The sequence below is a fragment of the Ochotona princeps genome, chromosome 6, assembly GCF_030435755.1.
Source record: "Ochotona princeps isolate mOchPri1 chromosome 6, mOchPri1.hap1, whole genome shotgun sequence".
Taxonomy (NCBI): domain Eukaryota; kingdom Metazoa; phylum Chordata; class Mammalia; order Lagomorpha; family Ochotonidae; genus Ochotona; species Ochotona princeps.
Window position 1 is genome coordinate 9,537,006 of NC_080837.1, and position 22,422 is coordinate 9,559,427.

Sequence of the window (22,422 nt, forward strand, 5' to 3'; positions counted from 1 at the left end):
CTTTACAGCTTGGCCTGTTAATCACAACTATTTCATGTCCACTAATGAGCAGCTCAAATGCACATGTTCCTGAAACCAGATTATGACTGGCCCATGACATGGTCCCAGAATTCCAGAGTCCAGCTGAGTACAAGGGATGCTGGTTCTGTCCTGCAATGAAACAGCAAGAGCAGAGCATTGCACAGGGCCTGGGATGGCTGCCAGCATGAGATCATGCTCTTCTATCTCACTATTGAGGATAGGTCCTGCCTTACTGAGTGGATGATAACCAGTCATGCCCAATCTGCAAGAAATTTCCCACACTGAGTTCCCTGGGTCCCAGTTCCCCTGCTCAGGCATTCTGTCCATCCAAATCCTAGGGACAGACATTCTAAAGCATCCCCACTTCATCCCCAAAACCTATGTCCTTGCTGGTTATCAGCCAAGATGTTCTCTGTTCTGGGACTCTCTCTTGTCCTCAGCGTAGGGAAAGGAAGGAAGTGGTTTGTACTCCAAGCCCTGGCTGAAGGACATTCAATGAGAGAATGTCTACTGGGGTCAAACTACAAGCAATAGAAACACCCAAGGGAAGGCCGCATGTGACACCGTGACCACCTCAGCAGAAGAAACTTGAAGCACAAATTTCCAAGGCATCGAGGGCTGTTGCAGTGGAGCAGGTGTCTCCCAACAGGAGCTGTGGCTACAGGTCCAGGATCAAAACAGCAGTCCCATAGGAAGGGAACTTGGGAAGAAGATACCTGGGCCGCTTGCCTCCTGCCCATTCTTCTGTCTGGGTTTCTCACTGGCCCAAAACTACAGAATGAAGAGAAAGGGGCACGCTGGGGTGACCCAACCCATATCTGTCAGTCTTCTAGAGCAAACAAAAACCAGCACAGTTCTCCCCGTGGCCACTCAGTGCCCAATCATGATTCATGAACTTGGCTTGGGTGGGGAAAGTGAGTTTGTCCCCAGCACAGAGAAAGCACAAATTCCACCAGCCACCATGTTGTCGAGAAGGGATGCCAGCTGAGTTCCACTCTCACCCAGAACTTGCATGCCTATGCTGCAGCCGTCATGACATGCATGAGAAGACTTCCATGCAGGAGGGCTGCCGAGTGCGCCTGGCTCTCCTAGACGCTGGGTGCTCACCACCATCTGGTTTCCCTACCGCCCATTCCATATCCTCTTTGCTTCTTGCAGTACTTAAAGTGGTGAAACCACTCAAATCTTGCTTCACAGAGTGTTCAAATTCTTTGTGGCCCAGTTTCCACAGATCCCCACAGCTCATGAAGAAACCTTGAAAGGTTCAGCTAGAGGCACTTCAGAGGTCTCAGGTAAGAGGAGCAGGTGGGGGCTGGGCCCGGTGCAGTGGCCTAGAGGCTAAAGTCCTCGCCTTGAAAACACCAGGATCCCATATGGGCACTGGTTCTAATCCCGGCGGCCCGGCTTCCCATCCAGCTCCCTACTTGTGGCCTGGGAAAGCAGTCGAGAATTGCCCAAAGCCTTGGGACCCTGCATCCACATGGGAGACCTGGAAGAAGTTCCTGGCTCCTGGCTTCGGATTGGCGCAGCATTGGCCATTGTGGTTACTTGGGGAGTGAATCATCACATGGAAGATCTTTCTCTCTGTCTCTCCTCCTCTCTGTATATCTGACTTTGCAATAAATAAATAAATAAATCTTAAAAAAAAAAAAGAGAGAGAGGAGCAGGTGATTGGGCACAGCTGCTCAAGCTATAGCCCGGGGATGGATCTCACGGGCATCTTCAGGAAGGGTTTTGGAAATCCACCTTCACATTGGACATGGGTTACAGAGAGAACAAAGAGCCCTCACCTCATCGGAGATCCTGAGGTGATGAGCCCTGAGCACATGGCCTGTGGGACCAGCTGGCCTAGGACCATCTTAGCTTCCAACTATATTCCTGACATAAGTTTTGTTTTTTGTTTTGTTTTGCTGTTGTTTGTCCCTAGAGATTTCCAAACCCACTCAGTCTGCAAGAATAAAAGCTTTCCTATGTGGATGCAGTCATCAGCGTTTCACTAAGCCAAACACTTGAGAGGAGTGTCCTAGCCTTCCTAGGAGGGACGGCTTATTTCAGCTTACGGTTTTGGAGGTTCACAGCCTGAGATTGAGTAGCCCATTGATTTAGGTTTCTGTGGGAGGCTAGAGGGCGACAGCAGGAGGGAGAGGTAGGAATCATGCCAGGAAACATGCTGGGCATGTTACCAAGCCAGTCTCTACAGCTCCCAGGAGCACCCCACAATGACCTGTACATCTTCCAACCACCAACTCTTAAACCAGTAACCTTAGTCCATTACGCATTCACCTAAGCTTTGAAGATTGCACATCACCCCGAGTTTTGGGAACCTGTTGGAGCCATGACAGTGGATTACTTTAGGGTACAATTGAGGACTCGATTCTCACTTCCATTTCTTGACCCCCAGACTTGGGTCTTCTGGCTAAGGGGAAAATTGAACAGCTATTGGCCTCTAGATAAATCAGGTGCTGCGCCCTATCGGTCAGCCACGGTAACTGAGCCTTTTAAAGCTCATTCAAAATGCAGGTTGCGCCCACTGCTTCTGAGTGAAGAGGCAGGCTGGGGTGGAGGGGGTGACCCAGTGAGAGTCAGGAAGATGAGGCCACAGCTGTCCTTGTATCACAAATGAGTTCCTCCGTCAGAGTCCATGTTCATGAGCTACAATCAAAGAAGGTGCTACGATTTGAATATGCCTCCTAAAATTCATGTGTAGGAAACTTTTCACGGGGTCTCATGAGAGGCGAGGAGGTTGTGAGAGCAGGTGAACGCTGTTCTCCGGGAGTGGAAATTCTAGAAAAGGGGGAGTTTGTTACCTCTCTCTCTCTCCTTCTCCCTGTCTCTCCCATGTGACATTTCCACAAGGGCATCGTTAGATGCCCAGCCCCTCAGTTTTGGACTTCCCAGCCTCCCTAATGATTGTAAACCAAATAAATTTCTGTTCATTATGAATGTCCCAGTCTCTGGTATTCTGTTAAGGCAGCATCAAAATGGGCTGGATAAATGAAAAATACGCACACAAATGGTGGGAGGGCAGGAGTGGTAAATCCACATTTGGAACATGGGGTCTGTTTCTGCCACCCTCCCTGTAGGCACCAGCAGCACCTCCCACCACCCGTCCCTGGGGTGTGGTGCCTCCATAAGGGCTGGTGCGGTGCCTTTGGAAGATCACATTTCCAGAAATGATGGGAAGCAATGAGCTTGAGTGAAGTTCCAAGTCCATGTTGTCAAACTTCAGTCTGTGGAAAATCCGCGTTATGAAAAAACCTGTGCACAGATTTCAAAATGTTTGCACCAAAATAAACCTGTCCTTTAACTCCATTCCGCACAATCATCTTGTGGGAGACCTGTGTAGCCTCTATGCCTTTCTCTATGTCCAATTTGCTTACTCACCAGGCACAATACCTCCCGCCAAGATGACATAGGGCATTTGGGAGGACATGGACAGATTCAAGGCAAACATGGTGACATTTGCACCAGAGGCTTTGAGTTCCCATATGGGGAAGACCCAGAACCAAGCCCCACTGCATGTCTAACCAGGGGCCAAAGGCCAAGGTTTCTGCAGAAATCAGCAAAGCCTTAGAGATGGCCTCAGGACATACAGCTCTGAGACACAAAGCCAGCTTGGTAAGCGCAGTGTGGTCCAAGAGTCCAGTCTACAGCCCTCAGGTGGCCCCGCATCACCAGCTGCCATCCATTTTCCCTTTCCTATTGGCACTGGGGAAGCAACACCTTCAGCCCAAAGACTTACACACTCAGATTTCCTTGCACATGACAAGGACTAAACTCTGGGCAAACAGAGGCCAGCAAAGTGTGGAATGGGACTCCCAGGAAGCTGCTGGGAAGGTTCTAACTCGGAGGAGGGGGCCCTCCTACCCTCTCCGTCCCACTCTCGGTGTTTTGTTTCTTTGTGCCAGCAGGGAACTTGGTGACGGAACAAGTCCCATCCTTGGGGGTCTGCACCGGCTGATCCCAGGACCTTGAGCACTCTGCCCCCAATGCTCTCTCTCTCTCAGGGCAGCTCCCCAGAGAAGGGCCCTGCGACCCTACAGAATGGAGGCCTTGTCTGGGCACCCTAACCACAGTGGACCTCACACACTCCTGCCTCACACAGCATCTCGCTGCCACCTGTCACAGTGCTTCCTGGTCTCCCTCCACTGGAAGGCAATGGTTTGGGTACTCTGCTGGGCTTCCTGGCCAGAGAAAGCTCCCGATAAACACTTCTTGGATGCCCGCTGTGGTCCCACAGGAAGGCCCTGCCCACTTGCTCATCTTCTCAAGCCCCACCACAGGGGCTCAGTAAGTCCAAGAAGTGTCTCTAGACATCACAGTCCTCCAAGAACCCCGGTGAGGCCCAGGGCTGCCTGTGGGTAGAGGAGATGGGGCACTCTCCCACCCTCACGGCAGGTCAGGAGCACACCTGTGACTTGGGACTCGGTCAGAGGTACAGTGTCCTCAGAGCCACCGAGCCAAGCAGCTCACCAAATGTGCGCCCGCCAGCCACCCGCGACACATGCTGTCCATGCAGGACACAAGGGCAGGACACGAGGGCATACAGACTCCCCACAGACCCCATCAACACCTTCAACCCCTCCCCCATAAAAACACAAAACAAGTTGATGACTCTCCACTGGAGAGCAGGTCACAGTCACAGGCGTACACGGGGCAGCCCTGGTCTCAGGGCATGGGGACAGGCCCAGCTGGCTTTATTTATGGCAGAGCACTCATTCAGGGCACTTGAGGTGCTCACAGCCCCTCATGCTGGCAGGAGGGCGGGCAGCACTTTTCCAGAACACTGGCCAAAGCCTACACGGTAGCCGTCCCCCTGGCAGTGCCCTGCAACAGAGGAAGTGAGAGTCAGCCAGGAAGCCGCAGGGCAGGCGGGAAGAGCTCATACCTCCCACAGAGCCGCTCCTCTCCATGCCCCTCACCCCCAAGCTGGGCAAAGCTGCACACAATAGCATCTGAACTAGAACCCAGCACCACTGCAAAATTCTAGCTTTCCCCAGTTGATCGGGGTTGACTTGCCCCGCCAAGGGCTGGGGTTCGAATCCAGTCTGATCCAGGCAAGGGAAGGAGAGAGAGCGAGGAAGAGAAGGGAGTGATGGGGGATGAAGAGGGCAGAGGTTCTGTCTGGACACACTTGTGGAGACAGGGAACACGTCCTTGCAGGTCACGAGCCGAACACAAGGTGGAGCAAGAGAGCAGGGCCGGGGCGCAGGGCGCAGGGCGCTCCCCGGCCTTCCTCTTCCTGTTTACTCTTTCAGAATGGGGAACGCCCCGCACCCTCCAAAGGACGGGCGTCTCAGCGGGAGGAGCCGCGGGACCCAGAGCCTGGTCGCTTGGCTTCACATCCTAACTCTGCCTGTGTGTGGCTGGGCCAGGAGCACCTCTCCGGGCTTCGGGTTCTGCATGTGGGCAATGGGGTGATAGAGCTGCCTTTGGGGGGCGAAGAGGAAGGTATACATGCATGACCTGGAAAGCCCTGGGAAGCCCGGCTGCCATCCTGGCTGCCCTCAGCACTTCCGGACGTCCTAGCATGGTTCCAGCGGTCACCCACCACACAGAAGGCAAAGAGGTGACCCGGGGGGCGGGCAGCCCTCAGGGAGCAGGTGCGGAGAAGTTGGGGGACATCCACCACCACGTGCGGCTTCTAGGAGGCCTGGTGCAGCCAGGAGCCCCCAGAGCCAGCTGCTCACCTCACGGACAGGGCCCACAAACACCTGTGTGCTCCTCACCCCCTTCTACCCACATGTGACACAGGGCCCAAATTCTAGCTCTGTTCACCAAGGGAATTTTTTTTAAAGGGGAGGGGGATCTTCTTCTTGACAAAAAAAAAAATTTTTTTTCTTTGCCAACATGTAACTAAAGCCTCTCCTATTAGCAATTTGTAATTCTCTATCGCTGGTTCCAGGGAGTCCTCCCATCTATTCCCACCCCCCAATGCACTCTGCAGCCGGCGCTGGTGCAGAGCCAGGAGCTGCCTCTCCCTCAGCTGCTCCTCTGCAGGCCTTCGTAGACCCTTCTAGACCTTGGCCTCGTGGCCATGAACAGATAAAGGATGCTCACGACCCCTTGGCTCCCTTCTCCTTCCTTCTCAGGGTGGGCACACTAAGAACATGTGGAGGGGGCAGCATTGTAGCGTAGCAGGTAAAGCCACCATCTGCAATGCTGGCATCCCACGTGGGCACCAGTTCATCTCCCAGCTGCTCCACTTCCCCAGCTCCCTGCTTGTGGCCTGAGAAAGCAGTCGGGGTCGGCCCAAAGCCTTGGGACCCTGCCCAAGTGAGAGACCCAGAGGAAGTCTGCCAAATTCACTTGTTCAGTTGGGCACTGGGGTCCCCACACCTCAGCAAGAAGCTTAATGATGCGCTCCCTCCCTAAAAGATAAACAAATAAAAGAAACCCACTTCAGGTCCCAAGCCTCGGCTCCTGCTTTACAGTTGACACTGTCCGGGCACATCCTAAATGCCCTCCAGGGTGTGTCTCAGGAGAGTGGTAGAGCGAGACGGAGCACAGAGCAGAGAAAGGCTGACCCAGGAGGAGGAGACAGCAGTGGTGCCAAGCTAGCCAAGGAGCGCCAGCAGCCTCTGGAGCTGCAGGATCCTCGCAGGGACCAACCAGAAGCAGCAGGCAGCCCTGCTGCTACCAGGATCCTGGATCCCCAAGAAGCCCCCCAGGAATGTGGCTGTGCCAGAAGAGAGGAAGGAGAGTTGGACTCTGAGCAAGCGGACCAAGCTGTCATCTGGCTGGGCCAGGGCAGGGGTGCAAAGGGTTGGCACAGAATGGGGGGCTCCTTTTCAGCACAAGGTGGATGTGGCAGGACGCGTCTATGCAGGCAGGACAGGATCTAGCAGGAAAAGGAATGTGAGCTTGAATACGAGATTGGAAGCCACGAGAAGAATCTGAGCAGAAAAGCAGAGAAGAGGGCAGGGATCTTGAGGCTGGCGCATTCTTCGGCACCACCAGCAGGACGGGGGCTAGGGTGGGCGCTCGCACAGGCTTCCTTGCACACGCGGCCAGCAGGTGGCGAGCGGGGCATGCGCGAGGCGGGCGCACAGCCAGGAAGCCCCCTCTCCCCTGGGCCGCTTCCAAGGACAGAGCAGGCGCCCCTCAATCCTGTACTTCACGCGGGGATCCCATCAGGAAGGGATCAGGGGAAAAACGCTGACAGCCGTGAAGATGTTGGTGGCGATCAACACCATCTTTAAATGTCTGCTAAGAAACCTGTGCTCTTCTGGGACCTTGGGCAAGAGCAAAGACGGTGGGTCAGGGTTTCCTAGCTCCAGGCTGCCACCAGGTCGGGCAGGTCGATCTCCCCTATCCCAAGCCCCATTCCCAATGTGCCTTGTGTTCCATCAGGAAACTGTGCGGCCATGCCACGGGAGTGAGCATAGCCGGAGAGGGAAAGTGCCCGACCAGTAGCTACTGTAGGGGCCCACAGCCAGGAGAATGTGCCTCATGATATTCACTCCATTTTAAACAAGAGGATGACTGAGTCTCCTCCGAAAGGCTAAAAGCCAGGAGTCCATGTGGAGTCTGTGCACTGCAAGGATGGGGACCCTGCTTGGGACGTCCACATGTCACATTGCAGAGCCTGGTTCTGGCCCTGACCCCAGCTCCCTGCTGCTAATGTGCGCCAGGAAAAGCAGCAGGGTCCCTGCCATCCACAGGGGAGAGCTGGGTGGAGTTCAAGGCTGCTGGCTCCAACCTGGCCCAACTGTGGCTGTTATCTAGCACCTCTCCCCTTGTTTGTCTCATTTCAAGTCAACTAATGACAACTTTAAAGTGCATACCGCCAAGCAACTGGGAGCCTTCCACTGGGCGCTATGACCTCCAGGGAACAACCGGACTCCGGCACACTTTCCTGGAGCCCAGAGGCCGGGCCAATGCGTCGCACGCATGCACACACGGAGTTTACCAGGTAGCCACCCTGTATCTGTCTCCAGACTTAGCGCCAGGTTCTCAGGCAGCCACGGCATCCTGGGCGCCCAGAGTGTACCCTGTGGTGGAAGGATGAGACGAAGCAGCCCTCACCTGTCAGGATGACTTCGTCGCCGTCCTGCAGAAACGTCCTGGTGTGCCCTTGACCCAGCTCAATGGGCTTTGTGCCCCTCCATGACAGCTCCAACAGGGAGCCGAAGCTTCCCGGCTCCTGTGAGGCAGGGTTGGGGGTAAGTTCCTGGGAGTGGGACTTGGTGGACTGGGGATAAGTGACACTGGGGGCCCTGGACACAGTGGGACAAGGGGGAGGAGACCGTATGCCCAGAGGGGCTCCCTTCTCCAACCCCATGGAATTGAGTCTCTGAATTCTCTTTAGATCTGAATTCGGACAGCGCTCTGCTCCCAGGGAGCAGAGGGCAGTGGGTGGGAGAAAGAAGGGAGATGCAACCACCACCCCAACACACACACACACACACACACACAGACCCCATCTGGTGCTCACCGAGCCGCTGATGGTTCCCGAAGCCAAGAGATCCCCCGGGCGCAGGTTGCAGCCGTTGACGGAGTGGTGTGTGAGCTGCTGCAGCATTGTCCAGTACATATGCTAGGGCCACAAGACACAGGAGGACATGAGCAGGTCAGCCGGCTGTGGCCCTGCGCTAGGCAGCTGCCCCCCTGGCTGCTCTCTCCAGACCCCCCATGGGCCCACCCAGGGACCACACCGTGGCCCTTCCATGGCCTGCACTAGCTCCACCCTCAGCCCCTCCACTACTGCTTCATGCAGGGAGCCCTCCCCCAGGGAGTCTTCAAGGTGTTATATGGCTGCACACAATCCTGTGAATGTTCCCTGGGTCCCCCATGTTGATACAGTCCAGCTCTTGTCGAACAGAGACCTCCCTTGTGCCCCTGCACCCTAGACCCTAGATAAGGGGAAAGAATGAGTCAAAGACTGTTACCCGAGAGGCCAAGGGGGAGAGGGGCCACAGCAGCAAGTGCCAGGGGGCTCTAGCAGGAGGAGGGCAGACAGTGCACACTTGGCCAGCCACGGCTGCCCCTCTCACAGTTGCCACGGGCTCCTGCCCCAACACCTCCTCGCACAGAGCCCCCACTACCACCTACTGGCCTCATGGGGCCCAGAACAGTGCTAAAGCAGGAATGCACTCATTCAAAGGATCCACACGCGCTCCGCAGACAGACAGCCATGCCAAGCAGAGCCCCCGCTGCCACCCGCCATGGCTAACACCATTTCCACAGGTCCCAGTGGAAATGAGCAAACCAGCAGGTGGCAGATCTCTCTCTGTCTCTCCCTCTCTGTAACTTTCAAATACAAATAGCGACACCTCTGTCAAAACAAATCAAATACTCAGCCACTCCCATCTGTCCACCCCTGGCAGGACAGGAGGACTAGACACTAGACCCCTGCGGGAACACCAGCTGTCCTTAAAAAAAAAAAAAAAACCCACCAAAAACAAACTCACAGGCCACCTCTTTACAACCGCACCGTCCAGTGCGTGTGACCTCATGGCCACCTATGGTTAGGGACGGGGTACTCCAGGCCCACAGGTGGACCTGCCACTGCCTCCTCTGCTTGCTGCCAGGAGAAAGCTCTCCCTCTCCCAATACCCTGCCCTCAAGAACCTGCACACCTGCACCAAGACTCACCTTGAAGTTGGACCTACATATGGTGGTTGCCTGGCTCATGCCTGCACCTGTAGAAAGGGAAAGAGCAGCAGCATTGATGAAGGTATGAGTGCGTGAGGCAGCGAGGGAAGCAGGGAACACAGCTTGCAAGCATTGCTCTGTGGCCAGAGACTGCTCCTGCTTAGCAAAGCTGGTGTCCTTGAAGTGAAACATAACCAGCTCATGGAATTGGAGCTAAGAGACCTCCACGGGTGGTCCGAGCATTAGAGCTGGGAGACTTCCATCATCTGGTCCAGGGATTGGAGCTGGGAGGCCTCCATTGACTGGTCCAGGGATGGGAATGCATGCACACAGCATGTTCCCACTTCCTACACCCACACCCACAGCCCACAGCATGATGGGATCCTGCCTAGGCTTCTTCTGCACCCAGATTGAGCCTCAGATACCTTCTAAACACAGTGCTTCCTGGCACACACGTATCACCAGGAACTAGCGTGCTAGCTAGCACCAATGTGTGGCCTTTGAGAAAAGGTTCACCCCAAGAGGCCTCTGGTCACGTGGCTAGGTCAGCTGTCTCCTAGGGAACCTGTGCAGTGGAAGCAATGGGTGCTAGTGCACAGTCTCTTTCAACAGTATTTATTGGACACCTGCTGTATATAGTGCAAGGCACCAGGCTATAGCAACTCCACCTCCAACCAGCACTAATGCTGAGGAAGCTCTTGCATCCCTCTGAACCCAGCTCCCTCGCCTGCTCCTGGCTTCAGCTGCAAGATGAGAGAACAGGTGGGCTCCTCAGCCCCTGGCTGTTCCTCTCCACACCCCAACACAGATCAGAACTGCAAACTTCAGCATTGCCTGTCTGGACACAACATGCTTTCTTGGTTAACCTGTTCCTTGCTCAGCAGCAGCCTATGAGTCTGCTGTGTACCTCTGGGCAGAAGGTACCCGAAAATGAACACAGGGCAGAAATAGGACTTGAGGGACTGGTGCTGTGGCATAGCAAGTAAAGCCTCAGTCCGAGGGTCCAGTATCCCATACGGGTGCTGGCTGGAGTTCCCATAGCCCCACTTTTCATCCAGCTCTCTGCTAATATGCCTGGGAAAACAGTAGAGGATGATCCAAGCGCATGGGCCCCTGCATTCATGTGGGAGACTCCAAGAAAGTGCCTGGTTCCTAACATTGCTCTGTGGTTGGAAGACTTCTCTCCTTCTCTCTGTAACTCTGCCTTTGAAATACATAAATCAAGGAAGGAAGGAAGGAAGGAAGGAAGGAAGGAAGGAAGGAAGGAAGGAAGGAAGGAAAGAAGGGAGGGAGAGAGGGACTCCTGGGACGCATGTGTGGGTGGAGGGAGACCGAGCCTCAATCCATTCCGATGCTGGGATTCACTCCCAGCACTCCCAGCCCAGCTAAGTGACTTGGGAGGAACTTTTGTCCTCTCCAAGCCTCAGTTTCCCAGTTTGGCACAGGAAGGAGTGAGGCCGCAGCATCCCTGTCTGCCAGCACACTTGCTCCTTGTCCTTCTGGAAGGCACCGAGCACCCCTGCCGGGAGCACCCCACCAAGGACCCCTGGAGAGTCACCAGCAGGAACAGCAGGGATCCAGGGCCCGCAGGTGGCTGGGGTTGGCACCCTGGATGGCAGGAGAGTGAACGAGGGGGGCAGGAGACCTGCACCTGGGCTCCCACAGGAAGCCAGCCCCTGACTCTTCCCAGGACAGACACTGTTCTGGAACTTTTCATGAGCTGACTCGCTGGGCCCTCATGACAGCACAAGGTACCTGACATGGCTACCACATCTCATGGAAAAGCAGCCAGGACCCAGTCTCTGCATGCTTTCCAACAGCCCCATGTCATGTCAGTCCTACGCCCATCTTGCCACGGAGCCATCACACCATGATGCTGAGCCCCCGGTGCCCCAGAGCCCTGGGATGGGCCCACCCGGACCACCCACCCCCATTACCTTTGAGGGCGATGGAGAGATTGATGTCAAACGTGTAGGGTCGGTCATGGCAGAGGTACGGCAGGGGTTTGGGGTCCTGGGAAGGTAGAGGAGAGTACAGCACAGGGGTATCAGGTGGGAGGTAGACTGAGCTCCCCCAGGCTGGACAACCCCTCCCCCAGCACAGCAAGGACTTCGTGCTGTGACCCGCTGGACAGCGGGGATGGGGTGGGTCACAGCCAGGCTCCAGGCAAAGGTGAGGGAAGAGACAGCAACAGGTCAAAGGTGACAAACTTGAGCTAAGAAACGTAGTAAGGCCAACAGACAGACAGGAGGGTGGCTAGAAGGGCGTAGTTGTGCATGCACGGGGTGTGGGAAGGGCCGGAGGGGAGACAGGCAGTGTGATCCTGGCTGAGAAGACAGAGGAAGGACTCCAGAGGACTGGAGGAAGCGGGAAGCCCAGAGGCATTGGCAACAAGGCAACAGCACACGTGGTCTGCAGCCCAGGACGGGGCAGGCTTCCGACACTACTCTAAGGAAATCACTGTGGGACTCAGACAGGAAGTGATCACCCTGGTGCCTGAGTTGGCCAGCAGGGAGCAGGGGACGGAGCTCAGGAGCTGGGGTGCAGGGAAAGCCCCCCCCAGCTTGCTTTCAACTCAGGATCCCGAGATGCCCCCAGGGCAAGAGGAGGCAAGAGGTAGGGGAGAGAGCAGAGGCTGGGAGGAAGATGGGCAAGACACCCCAAGAAGCAGGTGTACAGAGGAGGATGAAGCTCAGGGGCTCAGCCTGGGTCTCCTAGCAGGGCACAGAGGGGCTGGGGCAAGGTGGTTCTCAGAGCCCACAAGACGGGACAGCCCACCCACAGGGGACAGCAGGAGCAGCTGCTGCAGGAGGTCCACATGGAAAACAGCAGGAGGCCCTGTGATCACAGGAATTCCAGACAGGCCTTGGGGGGTGGTCAGAAAAGGGGGTGGCACAGCGGCCAAAGACTGGCAGCAGGAGGAGTGAGGGGAAGTCTGGCACAGTGCTGGGAAAAGGGAGGCTATAGAGACACTCCCCCAGCCCCACCCCACCCCAGGGTGCTGAGTTCCACACTACACTTGGGGCATTAGGCTCCAAGGGGTGCCATTCAAACAGCAACATGGGCAGCTGTGCCCAACCAGGCACTAAAGCTGCCCTGCTCCCTGGGCTGGGGGGAGATGGGAAGGCATAGCATAGGATGGGATGGGAGCTCCCAGCTGCACTCACTTGCTCAGGATTGGGCACAGCAAAGGGCAGGAGGGCGTCCATGGGCACCACCCACGGGGAGATGGTGGTACCGAAACTCTTGCCGAGGAATGGCCCCAAGGGGACATACTCCCACTGTTGAATGTCTCGGGCTACGGAAGAAAAGCACACACACCCAGGCCTCAACAAAAACGGCCAGGCCCCCATCTGGAGGTAGGGTAGGACAAGGAGCCTCCAGGCGGGAAGCAAGGAGCAGAGACACCCAACTCAGCCCTGTCCATGCAGCTTTGCCCCACCTGGCTGCTCTGGGACCAGCGGGCAAGAGCACTCAATGCCAAGGATAGAACCGTGGTGCTCACGCTGTGCCAACAGGGACAAGGGACAGCCAAGGGTAGTCAGGGTGCCCCCCAGGGAAGTGGCTGGCAGCTCAGCTTCCAAGGACAGAGGGACACCTCCCCACGGCACTGAGGCTGGCGGTGAGGCTCAGCAGCTGGGCTACTTCACCGTCGCCTGCATAGAAGCATAAACGTGTCACCAATCCCTGCAGGCACCAGCACCTGGAGCTCTCAGCTGTGACACCAGCTGCAGCCCCCGTCAGCAGCCAAGAGCCCTGGAGCTCAGAGAGGTTGGGGGATATGCCCAGAGCTTCCAGGGTGTCCCCTCTCTAGTCAACATGTCCATGAGTGAAACCCCCACCCCAAGCCAGAGACATACCACTCCAGTCGTTCATGAGGACCATGCCAAAAATGTGCTCATGGGCCTTGGAAATGGGGATGGGCTCTCCCAGCCTGTTTCCAGGGCCTACAAAGAAAGCCTGATGGCGGCAGAGGAAGGGAGAGGGGATAAGAGTAAGCCTGCACTGCCCCGCTGCCCCAGCTCACCTGGCATCTGGGGAGCCAAGGGTGGCCACCTCAAACCCCACAACAGAACTGTGACAGAGGCAGGGCACAAACCCAGGCCTTGAAAGAACGATGCAATCATTCACTCATTTATGAATGACAGGAAACTCCCATGAATTAGTTGGCTCCTCAAATGCCCACAACAGGAGACCTCAGGCCACCTACGGGAGACCTCAGGCCCAAGGAAGTACCAAGGCACTCAACTCACCATTTCCAGCTCGATGTCCAAGAGTTTGCTGGTGCCAAACACAGGAGGCTGAGCTAGAACAACAACAGACGCTCCTGTGAGTGCCCAGCCACCAGGCTCTCTCCCTGAGGGCACAGACAGTGAGGCACCGGCAGGACTAGGCACTGGGGTCACTTACAGTTATCAGGTCGCATCTGTCCCGTGGGCCTGCGGATCGGGGTGCCGGACACCACAATGGAAGAAGCCCGGCCATGGTAACCCACTGGTAAGTGCAGCCTCATGGAGGAAGGAGAGGGGGTGGAGCATCAAAAATGCCATGTAACACAAAACACGCCTTACATTTTCTGCGGCACAGTGGGTTACCCCTACGCCTGTAATACTGGCATCCCCTATGGGTACCAGTTCAAGTCCCAGCTGGTCCACTTTTAACTCAGCTCCCTGCTAGTGTGCCTGGGGAGACAGCAGCAACCTGCACCCATGCACAAGATCCGATGGAGTGCCAAGCTCACAGCGCCAACCTGGCCCAGCCCTGGCTGTTACACCATCTGGGAAGTGGACCAGCAGGTGGAGGGGCTCTCTCCCTCTCTCTCCTGTCATCAGCCCTACGATCCTGCCACCATCTGGAAGCCTCTGCACTGAGCCCTGGGCTCCCAGCTTCGTCCTGGCCCAGCCCTGGCTGTTAGAAGTTTATACAGAGTCAATCAAAAGACCACAGAAAAATCTGTGTGTCTCTTTCTGTGTCTGCCTCCTTTTTAAATACATACATTAAGATGTAAAAGTATTTTTATTTGAAGAGAAAAAAAGTTGCTTTACTTTCTGTAGCAGTAGGGTTTGTCAGGCAAGTGAAAGAGGCGCAGCTACCAGCCCAGTGTGCAAGTCAGCACCGGAGAGTCCCACGCTTGATCTCTGAAGCGGCTGTCGGTCTGTGCCCTAGAAACCGCCCTTGATCCACTGGAATTCTGGCTCCCAAGTGGCAGCCAGCACCCTCAGGGATGAACAGCCCCCACTGAGGCCAGAGCCAGAGTCTCCATATGCCCACCTCAAGCTGCAGACCCACCTCTGCAGGCCGAGCCTCACAGCTTAACTTCTCTGCCTTTGTAACCACCTCTCCTTAGCCTCCTTCCTTCTTCCTCTGGTTCCAACAAGGCCTCCCCGGTGACAGGCAGGGACCATTGAGGAAGTGGTGGCCTCTGTGTCCAGGTCCCCCTCTTGGTGTCAGATGCCAGGGCATCTAGCAGACACAGGACAGAGGCAAAAGCACACGGCCTGGGGCCAAGGTTCTGCATCCTGCCCTGGGAGTCTAGACATGGTCTCCAAGCCTGTTCTTCCCTTCCTGTAAAATGGGCTCAGCCTTGAGAGAACTCACAGAACCACGCTTAGGTCTGACAACTGAACTGTGCCTGGAAGCACAGCTGGCACTGGGCACCCCTGAGGATCCGTGTTCAGGAGTGAAGGCTAAATAAGCAGGAATGGCGCTAGGAGGGAAAATGTGCCAGGCCAACCAGAGTTACCACCCAGCTCTCACTCCTGAAAGTACCCAGGAGGATGGCAGTGGTTCGGGAATTTAAGCCCAGTCCCCCTTTCAGGTGAAGGCACCTGAAGGGACCCAGCGCAGATCCAGCATCAAGCAGGCAAGACCAGAGGTGGCAGCACCATGGTCATTACTGGTTTTTCTTTCCCCCAGTCCCCAGCACCCAAGAGGAACCTAGCAACCCCTGGAACACAAGACTTGGCCATGATCCAGGTGTCAGATGTAGGACATACCAATTGGGCATCAACGCGTTCTCTTTGCCCCTGAACATGATGCCAACGTTGGTAGCGTGCTGCCGCGAGGAATAGAAGTCTGTGTAGTCTCCTGCAGAAGACAGAACCGGGTGGGAAACACCACTCATGACTCAGAGATGGGGAAGGAAGACTCACGTGGGCTGGGGCTGTGAGCAGCCACTCAATGCCCACAGCGTGGCCTGCGCAACTTTTCCACCAGTGGTAGTACTATATCACAGACACACACACACACACATATGGCCATGCTCCTGGTTCCCTTCCAAGGCCCCCAGCTCAGAAATAAACAAGAAATAAGGAGCCGGGGACAGTGCTGAAGTGTCAGGATTAAGCCGCCCTGGAACACCAGCACTTCATGTGGGTGCCAGTTTGGGTCCTGATTGCTCCACTTCCAATCTAGTTCCCCTGCTTGTGGTCTGGGAAGCCAGCAGAAGATGGACCAAGTGCTTGGGCCCCTGTATCCACATGGGAGACCCAGAAGAAGCTCCTGGCTCCTGGCTCTTGGCTCCTGGCTTTAGCCTGGCCGAACCTTGGCACTTACAACCATTTGGTTGAGTGAACTAGTAGAGGGAAGACATCTGTTTCTCTCTAACTTTGACTTTCAAATAAAATAAATGGGATAAAGACATAAAAACATCAACAACAAAAATGTAAGGAAGGATACCACCTGTCAACCAGAAATAAGGAATTGCTGGAAGGCTCTGGTTTGCCTAGGAAACTGCCCAAGTCATGGCAGGAGAGAGATGGGCCATCAGCCCCTGGCCCCAACTTGCATTCCACCCAGGGCTTTGCAAGCAGCTGCAGGAGGGGGTTACTGTGGGTGGGGGACTGGGGGGAGAAGGACTTGCCCCAGGACAGGGCCAGCTAACCCCTCAGCATAGAGGCCTAGGCCCATCTGCAAGTGAAGCTCCTTAAGGACTCGTTAACCCCGGGTGAGCAGCCAGCCCCCTTGTGTTCAGGCTTAGAACCTGCCAGCAACTCCCCAACCTCCCCACTGGAACCCCAGCTGGGAGCCCTGCCAAGTGGGCAAGCTGGAGCCCTCCCAAGCCTGTGGCCTTGTTCCTCAAAGCTGCTGACTCATAATTGGGGCCCAGTGCACTCCTCCCCCAACCTCAGTGAGAACAGTGGCTGGCTGCCCAAGGTCTAGAAAGGCTTCCTGGCAAGTTCTCCCTTAGCTGGCACAGGCCTGAGGCTCTGCGATCTGTCAGTGACCAGGAGGAGGAAACAGTCCCAGAGCCCCTCCCATGTCCTCCCTACCTCCTCTAGGCCACAAGGACAGATGCCCAACCCAGCCCAGCCTCTGGACCCACTGAGCTGTACATCCAAAATGTCTGCACTCACCTATGGTGGCTGGCAGGTGCATGGTGGCACAGGCCTGGGAGGTGAAGGCGCTGAAACACAGAACCAGGGACTTCAAGGCCACGACTGGGGATGGCATTGCCTACCACCCAGGCCTCATCCCTCCTCGCCTGCTCCAGCCCCGGCATGCATCCTCTGCCTCATGCCCCTCACCGCTCCCGCAGCTCCAGGTCATCCCTGAGCCTGGACTGGTTGGCAGACAGCAAGTTCTGCAGGAATGCTCTCGCCTCCTTCCACGCAGCCTGGCCCAGGCCCATGAAGCTGTTGAGTGTCGACTAGAACCAAAACACAGAGAAAGGCCATCGTGCTGGGGATGGGGTGCTTAGCTGTGTCCAGCTGGAGGAAGACCCCAGTTTTCTTTCTGCTGCTTTATCACTTCACTGATCTGCCAAGGCCAGGAGCTGCTCCCTGGTCCACACCGCCACTCCGTTAGGTTGGCTCAGTGTGTGGCTGATGTGGCTGCATTTGCCACCGGAGACAGCTTGGTTCCGACAACCCGAAAGCCATGGGACCACTTCTTTCCCATAAGCCATGGGGTGGGGATCCCGTAGTCTGCAGGCCAGCTAAACCCCACAAAGTCACTGGGTCTGGTCCTGGCAAGCGCACAAGGGCTGGACATCCAATGCATGTGTAGGCGGCTGATTTTTACAGGGATGCTTTTGTAGGGCCCAACAGTCCTTGGAACTCTCATGTAAAGCTAAGCCAGGGCCCCGCAGCCACGGTGCCAGAAAGCATGCAAGCGACTGCACTACCAACACTTGTAGCCTCATGTCTTATTTCAGTTGCTAGGGTCCCCAACCCTCCTGGGGATGTCTCTGATTCCTACAGCAGAGGGTTACCAAGAGGACTGAAGATTACATCTCCACAGTTCCTGGCACACAGGAAGCCCTCCAGACCCCAGTGGGCAGGTACCCATCAAATGAATTGAGTACTGACAGACCAGCCCGGGGACAATGGTCACTGGGCAGTAACCTCATGGGATTGTGGGTCCGGGACCCCCTGCAAACACTGAAATCTACAGGTGCTCCAGTCCCTTCTATAAAGAGGGCAATGTGGGGCTAGTATGATGGCTCAATAGGCTAATCCTCCATCCTGTAGTACTGGCATCCCACAGGGGCACCATGTTTGTGTCCCAGCTGCTCCACTTCTGATGTAGCTTCCTGCTTAAGCCTGGGACAGCAACAGAATAAGGCCCAAGTTCTTGGGATCCTGCACCCATATGGAAGACCCAGAAAAGGCTCCCAGCTCCTAGCTTTGGATTGGCCATTTGCGAGTGAACCAGCAGAAGCAAAACCCCTCTCCCTGTCTCTGTCTTCTCTATGTATCTCCCTTTCCAATATAAACAAAGAAACCTTCTAACACACACACACACACACACACACACACACACACACACACACACACAGGGCAGCATTTACAAGGAAGCTAGACACATCCTTCTGTCCACATTAAACCAGAACTGCAGAAGTGCTAACACCGCACACACGGCAAACACTGGAACACCGTGTGGCTTGGGGAACAAGCTTGTCTGTCCCAGCCTTAGCCGGCAGAACCTCGCCCTGAGCCTGAGAAGGCACAGCTACCAGAGACAGAACAGAGGAGCATCCTTGCCTGGCCGCCAGCAGTGTCTACTGGGTATGCCTCGGGGCTCAGCCACGAGCCATGTCACCCACCTCATCGAAGACATCCTGGTGTTTGGAGAGGATGGGCCCTGTGAAGAGGTGCTTGATGATGCTCAGATCCAGGATCTGGTCACCGATGGCCACGCCGATTCTCGGTCTGGGCTGGGAGGAGAAGGCCTGGTCAGTACAGGAAAGCCTTGACGGGCTCAGCTTGTTTGCACGGAAAGCTTGGCACCTGTGGAGCCCACCCAATGGTCCCTGGAGATGCCCCTGTAGAGAGACAGCCCGAGGAACTAACTACATCCTACCCCATGTCCCCCTTGTCACCTGCTGCTTCCAGATCACAGGGGAGAAAGAATCTGTGCTCCCCTGAAAGGGAAATAAACAGTATCCCTTGGAGAGAGACAGGAACACGAAGCTGGTTCAGCAAAGTCCCCCAGGCATGGCTCCAATGTCTCCAGTGATGGGGAGCTCACCTCCTCTCCCAGCAGCTGAATTATTTTTCAGGGTTTAACCCAGGCCTTGGCTCAGCCTTAGGGCTAAGGGTGTGATGTGGGACAACCTGTGCCTTAGGTCAGAAGAAAAGAGCTCAGGTTCCCAGAGACCAGTGTGACATCAACCTGCTCAGAGGAAAAGACAGCAAGGGACCGTCCATGTCATAAAACCCAGCACCAGCGCTGGCCAGGAAGAGGCGGTAAATGTTCAACAACACCTGTTCTTTGCCCCCCAACCCTGAGCCTGGGTCATCCACTAGACGCCTGAAGGGTTGCTGCAGGCTTCACCTCCCAGTGCTGTGTCCCTGGTCCACTCTTCCTGGACCACTTGCTGAGCCACCCTGGGTGGGGGCCCAGGGAAAACTTCCAGGTGGGGTTACTGGCTGCTCACCTGGGCAGGTGTTCTTCATGTATGTCCCTCATCCCCCACCCTGAGCTGGATGGGCATGGCCGACCCCAAAACCCAGCTGAGGGTTCAAAGGCGCCACTGCCGGCCAGGGCAACCTTTAAGAGTGGGCTAGAAGCCTGGCAGCACGTTTCCTCAGCAATAAACAGTCAGGGAGGCGGGGAGGTGCATCAGGGCTAAGCCAGGACTGCAGGCGCCATGACCTGAGGCTTACGGAGAACTTGGGAAGAGCAAATCCCTTTGGCTGAGCCAGAAGACAAGAACACAGGGTAGGTCTGTAGTGACAATGCAGCAGATGATCCCCCCTCAGCTCTGGATCACACACACAGGTGGGTGTCATGCCCACCAATCCCAGGCCACTGCACACCACAGACAGAGAGAAATGGCTGGGTCCCTGCCCTTCAGAAGGAAAAGGCCCCTCGGGGTATGGTGACGTGCAATGGGGTGCTCGGGTGGACAGCATGCTCAGGGGAGGCCTGTCTGAGGAGCTGACCTGGGTTATGTTCAGTCCTTAGGGTGAGACGTGACCAGGGTGTAGGAAGCAGACCGGAACATATTCCAGAAGGCAGGACCAGCACATGCCAAGGCCCTTGGGTAGGAAAGTGCCCTCAGCAGCGTCTCAGAGTTGGAACAGCAGTCAGCTGAGGGCAGAGGCTGGCGAGCAGTGGCAGGGCCAGAGGCTGGTGACTTAACTAGGCTCTTGGCTCTGTCAGTCCAGGAACAGCCCAAGATGGTGGCAGGGGCAGGGGAGAGGAGGCCACCTGCAGGGCCTGGACCAGAGTTGGGGGTTCATAAGCAATCGCTGAGTATGGCTGGATGAATTTACTGTGGGCTGGCTGCTGACCCAGGCAGAGTGGAGGGGGTGAGGGGAGAAAGGCTTTGCTTTGGCAATGACCATAGCCTGGAGAGGCAGCCACCCTGGCTGGGATGCCCGATGCCTCCACTGATGGCTTCAGAGGAGACCTGGTCAGCTTGAGCCTCCTGGCAGGCATCGACTCCCAACTGTCCACCAAACCCCCACGCTACCACCAGGACTCTGAGCAGCAGCTGACGCAGCTGTCTCCAGGACCTCCCCCGTGGATGCTCTGCACATTCTAAGGTGGACACTGCAGGTGTAGCCGCACTCCAGAGGCCACCAAGCACAGCCTGCTTGGGCTTCTCCTTGCCTTTCTCACCAGTTTGCATCTCATCAATCTGGGCTTCCAGGAAGCATGAGGAAAACATGTGCCCTGAGGCAAAATATCCCAGGAGGGCAGGGGGAGGATCGGCAGACAGAGAACGCGGTTGGATGACACAGGTTGAGGTTCACCGGTCCCTAAACGTGGGGCCTTCACCTTTGTACCCTTACAACATCCAGTGGGGCCTGCCAGTGGGGAAACCACAATCAGGTCGTCCGTCGCAGATCAAGGCAGTGGCCACCACGGGCAGGTCCCTCCCCGCTGCTCAGCCACTGGAGCGAGGCAAGAATTCAACTTTCCAGAAAGGAGCCAACATGCTAAGCCAGGACCTGACTTAGCACATGGTCGCTTTGAACACTACTGGGTGCCAACAGACTCTAGAGTTTATACAGAAATTAAAGAAGGGAGCAGAAACCGAAGCAAAGAAATATATTCCTGTGAGGAACTCGGAGGGTTTGCTGATGAAACTGCAGCTGACCAAGACTCCTCACAGGGTCCCACTGGACACCTGAGATCTCCAAGTGTCCCTCTGGGATTTGGTTCGGCAGGGGGAGGATAGGGGGCCCCTCAGAGGGTTCGTCCCCACGCTCCAGGACCGCACACCTCGAGGCCTGCACCTGCCCCGCCACGCGCTCTTGTCCAGCAGAGCCTCCCACCCCGCGTCCGCCCAGCAGCTCACGAGGTTGTTGGTGGAGAAGACGCCATAGGGCAGGTTATGGATGGGGAAGTCGCACTCCGGAGCCACCGGGATGAACGACATGGCAGCGAGCGCGGCACAGCGGTAGGCGGTAGGCAGGACTGGAAAGTGCTCTCAGGCACAGCTGAGGCTTTGCAGTTGCAAGGTCCGCCAGGCCCAGGCCCCGCCCCTGTAGGCCTACGCCACGCCCCCAGACCCACACCCCGCCCCCGGGGCCGTGCCCCGCCCCCTAGGCCCGCGCCCCGCCCCCAGGCCTGTAGTCCACCCCACCCTCGGGGAAACGCTCCGCCCCCTCCGGCCCCAACCCCTCCTCTAACCCCGCCCTCAGCGGGTCTTGCTGCGCCCTCCGGCCCCGCCCTCTCTAGGAGTGCCGTCACTCCGCCACTCCTCCGAGAGCCCCTCCTCCGGTCCCGCCCCCTCAGTGCTCGTCACGCCCCCGTCCCGTTCCTCGTCCAATCCCCGCCACGCTCTCCCCGAGGGCCCCGCCCCTCGCCTGGCCCCGTCCTCGCCACAGCAGCTGGCTTTCCTGCTGGCAGACGCTGGCTCCTCAGCTGAAGAGAGAGCTATCCAGAGAGCGTCACCCTTTGTGGACGGTGTACGGAGAATTCATATTTTTTAATTCATAATTTTTGTAAAATGTCACTCCCCGGCTAATTCCACGTCACCGGTTTACAATGACCTCCGTGTCTCAATTTTCTTTCTATTGACGATGACAGGACAAGGTGCTGCCTCACCCTGGATGCGCAGTGTGGATGCGGGTGTAGAAGGAAATGAGGGAAAACAACGGTAAAGACAAACAGGAAAAAAGAGACGGAGCCAGGATCCCAGAGACTTGAGCCTTCCTCCACTGCTTCCCCAGGCACATCAGCAGGGCGCTGGATGGGAGGTGGAGCAGCAGCTGCTTCAGGTGAAGGCCCAGCCCACTGCTCCACAAGGATACCTGCCTCAGGGGACGGCGGTTTCCCCAACCTGGGCTTGTCGCTTGTCTCCAGGGGACAGAACACCCACCCAGGGGCTGCAGAAACGGTCGGGGG

The 22,422-nt window shown here is 56.4% G+C and overlaps 1 protein-coding gene across 2 annotated transcripts; it reads right to left on the reverse strand.

Moving 5' to 3' along the window:
• Window positions 1–4,684: 4,684 nt before the first annotated feature.
• On the reverse strand, window positions 4,685–21,536 carry FAH (fumarylacetoacetate hydrolase). Of its 2 annotated transcripts, XM_004594577.3 has the most exons (14): window positions 21,371–21,536; window positions 18,665–18,775; window positions 17,145–17,266; window positions 16,974–17,023; window positions 15,615–15,705; window positions 14,029–14,126; window positions 13,872–13,924; window positions 13,479–13,578; window positions 12,786–12,916; window positions 11,556–11,631; window positions 9,619–9,665; window positions 8,459–8,560; window positions 8,050–8,167; window positions 4,685–4,848 (listed from the first exon to the last, which is right to left on the reverse strand). In XM_004594577.3, the coding sequence occupies exons 1-14, from the start codon at window positions 21,449–21,451 to the stop codon at window positions 4,769–4,771; spliced, it is 1,260 nt and encodes a 419-aa protein (XP_004594634.2). In that variant the 5' UTR covers window positions 21,452–21,536; the 3' UTR covers window positions 4,685–4,768. The 2 variants fall into 2 exon arrangements, with proteins under 2 accessions (XP_004594634.2, XP_058521532.1); XM_058665549.1 differs by lacking the exon at window positions 8,050–8,167.
• Between the last annotated feature and the right edge of the window lie 886 nt (window positions 21,537–22,422).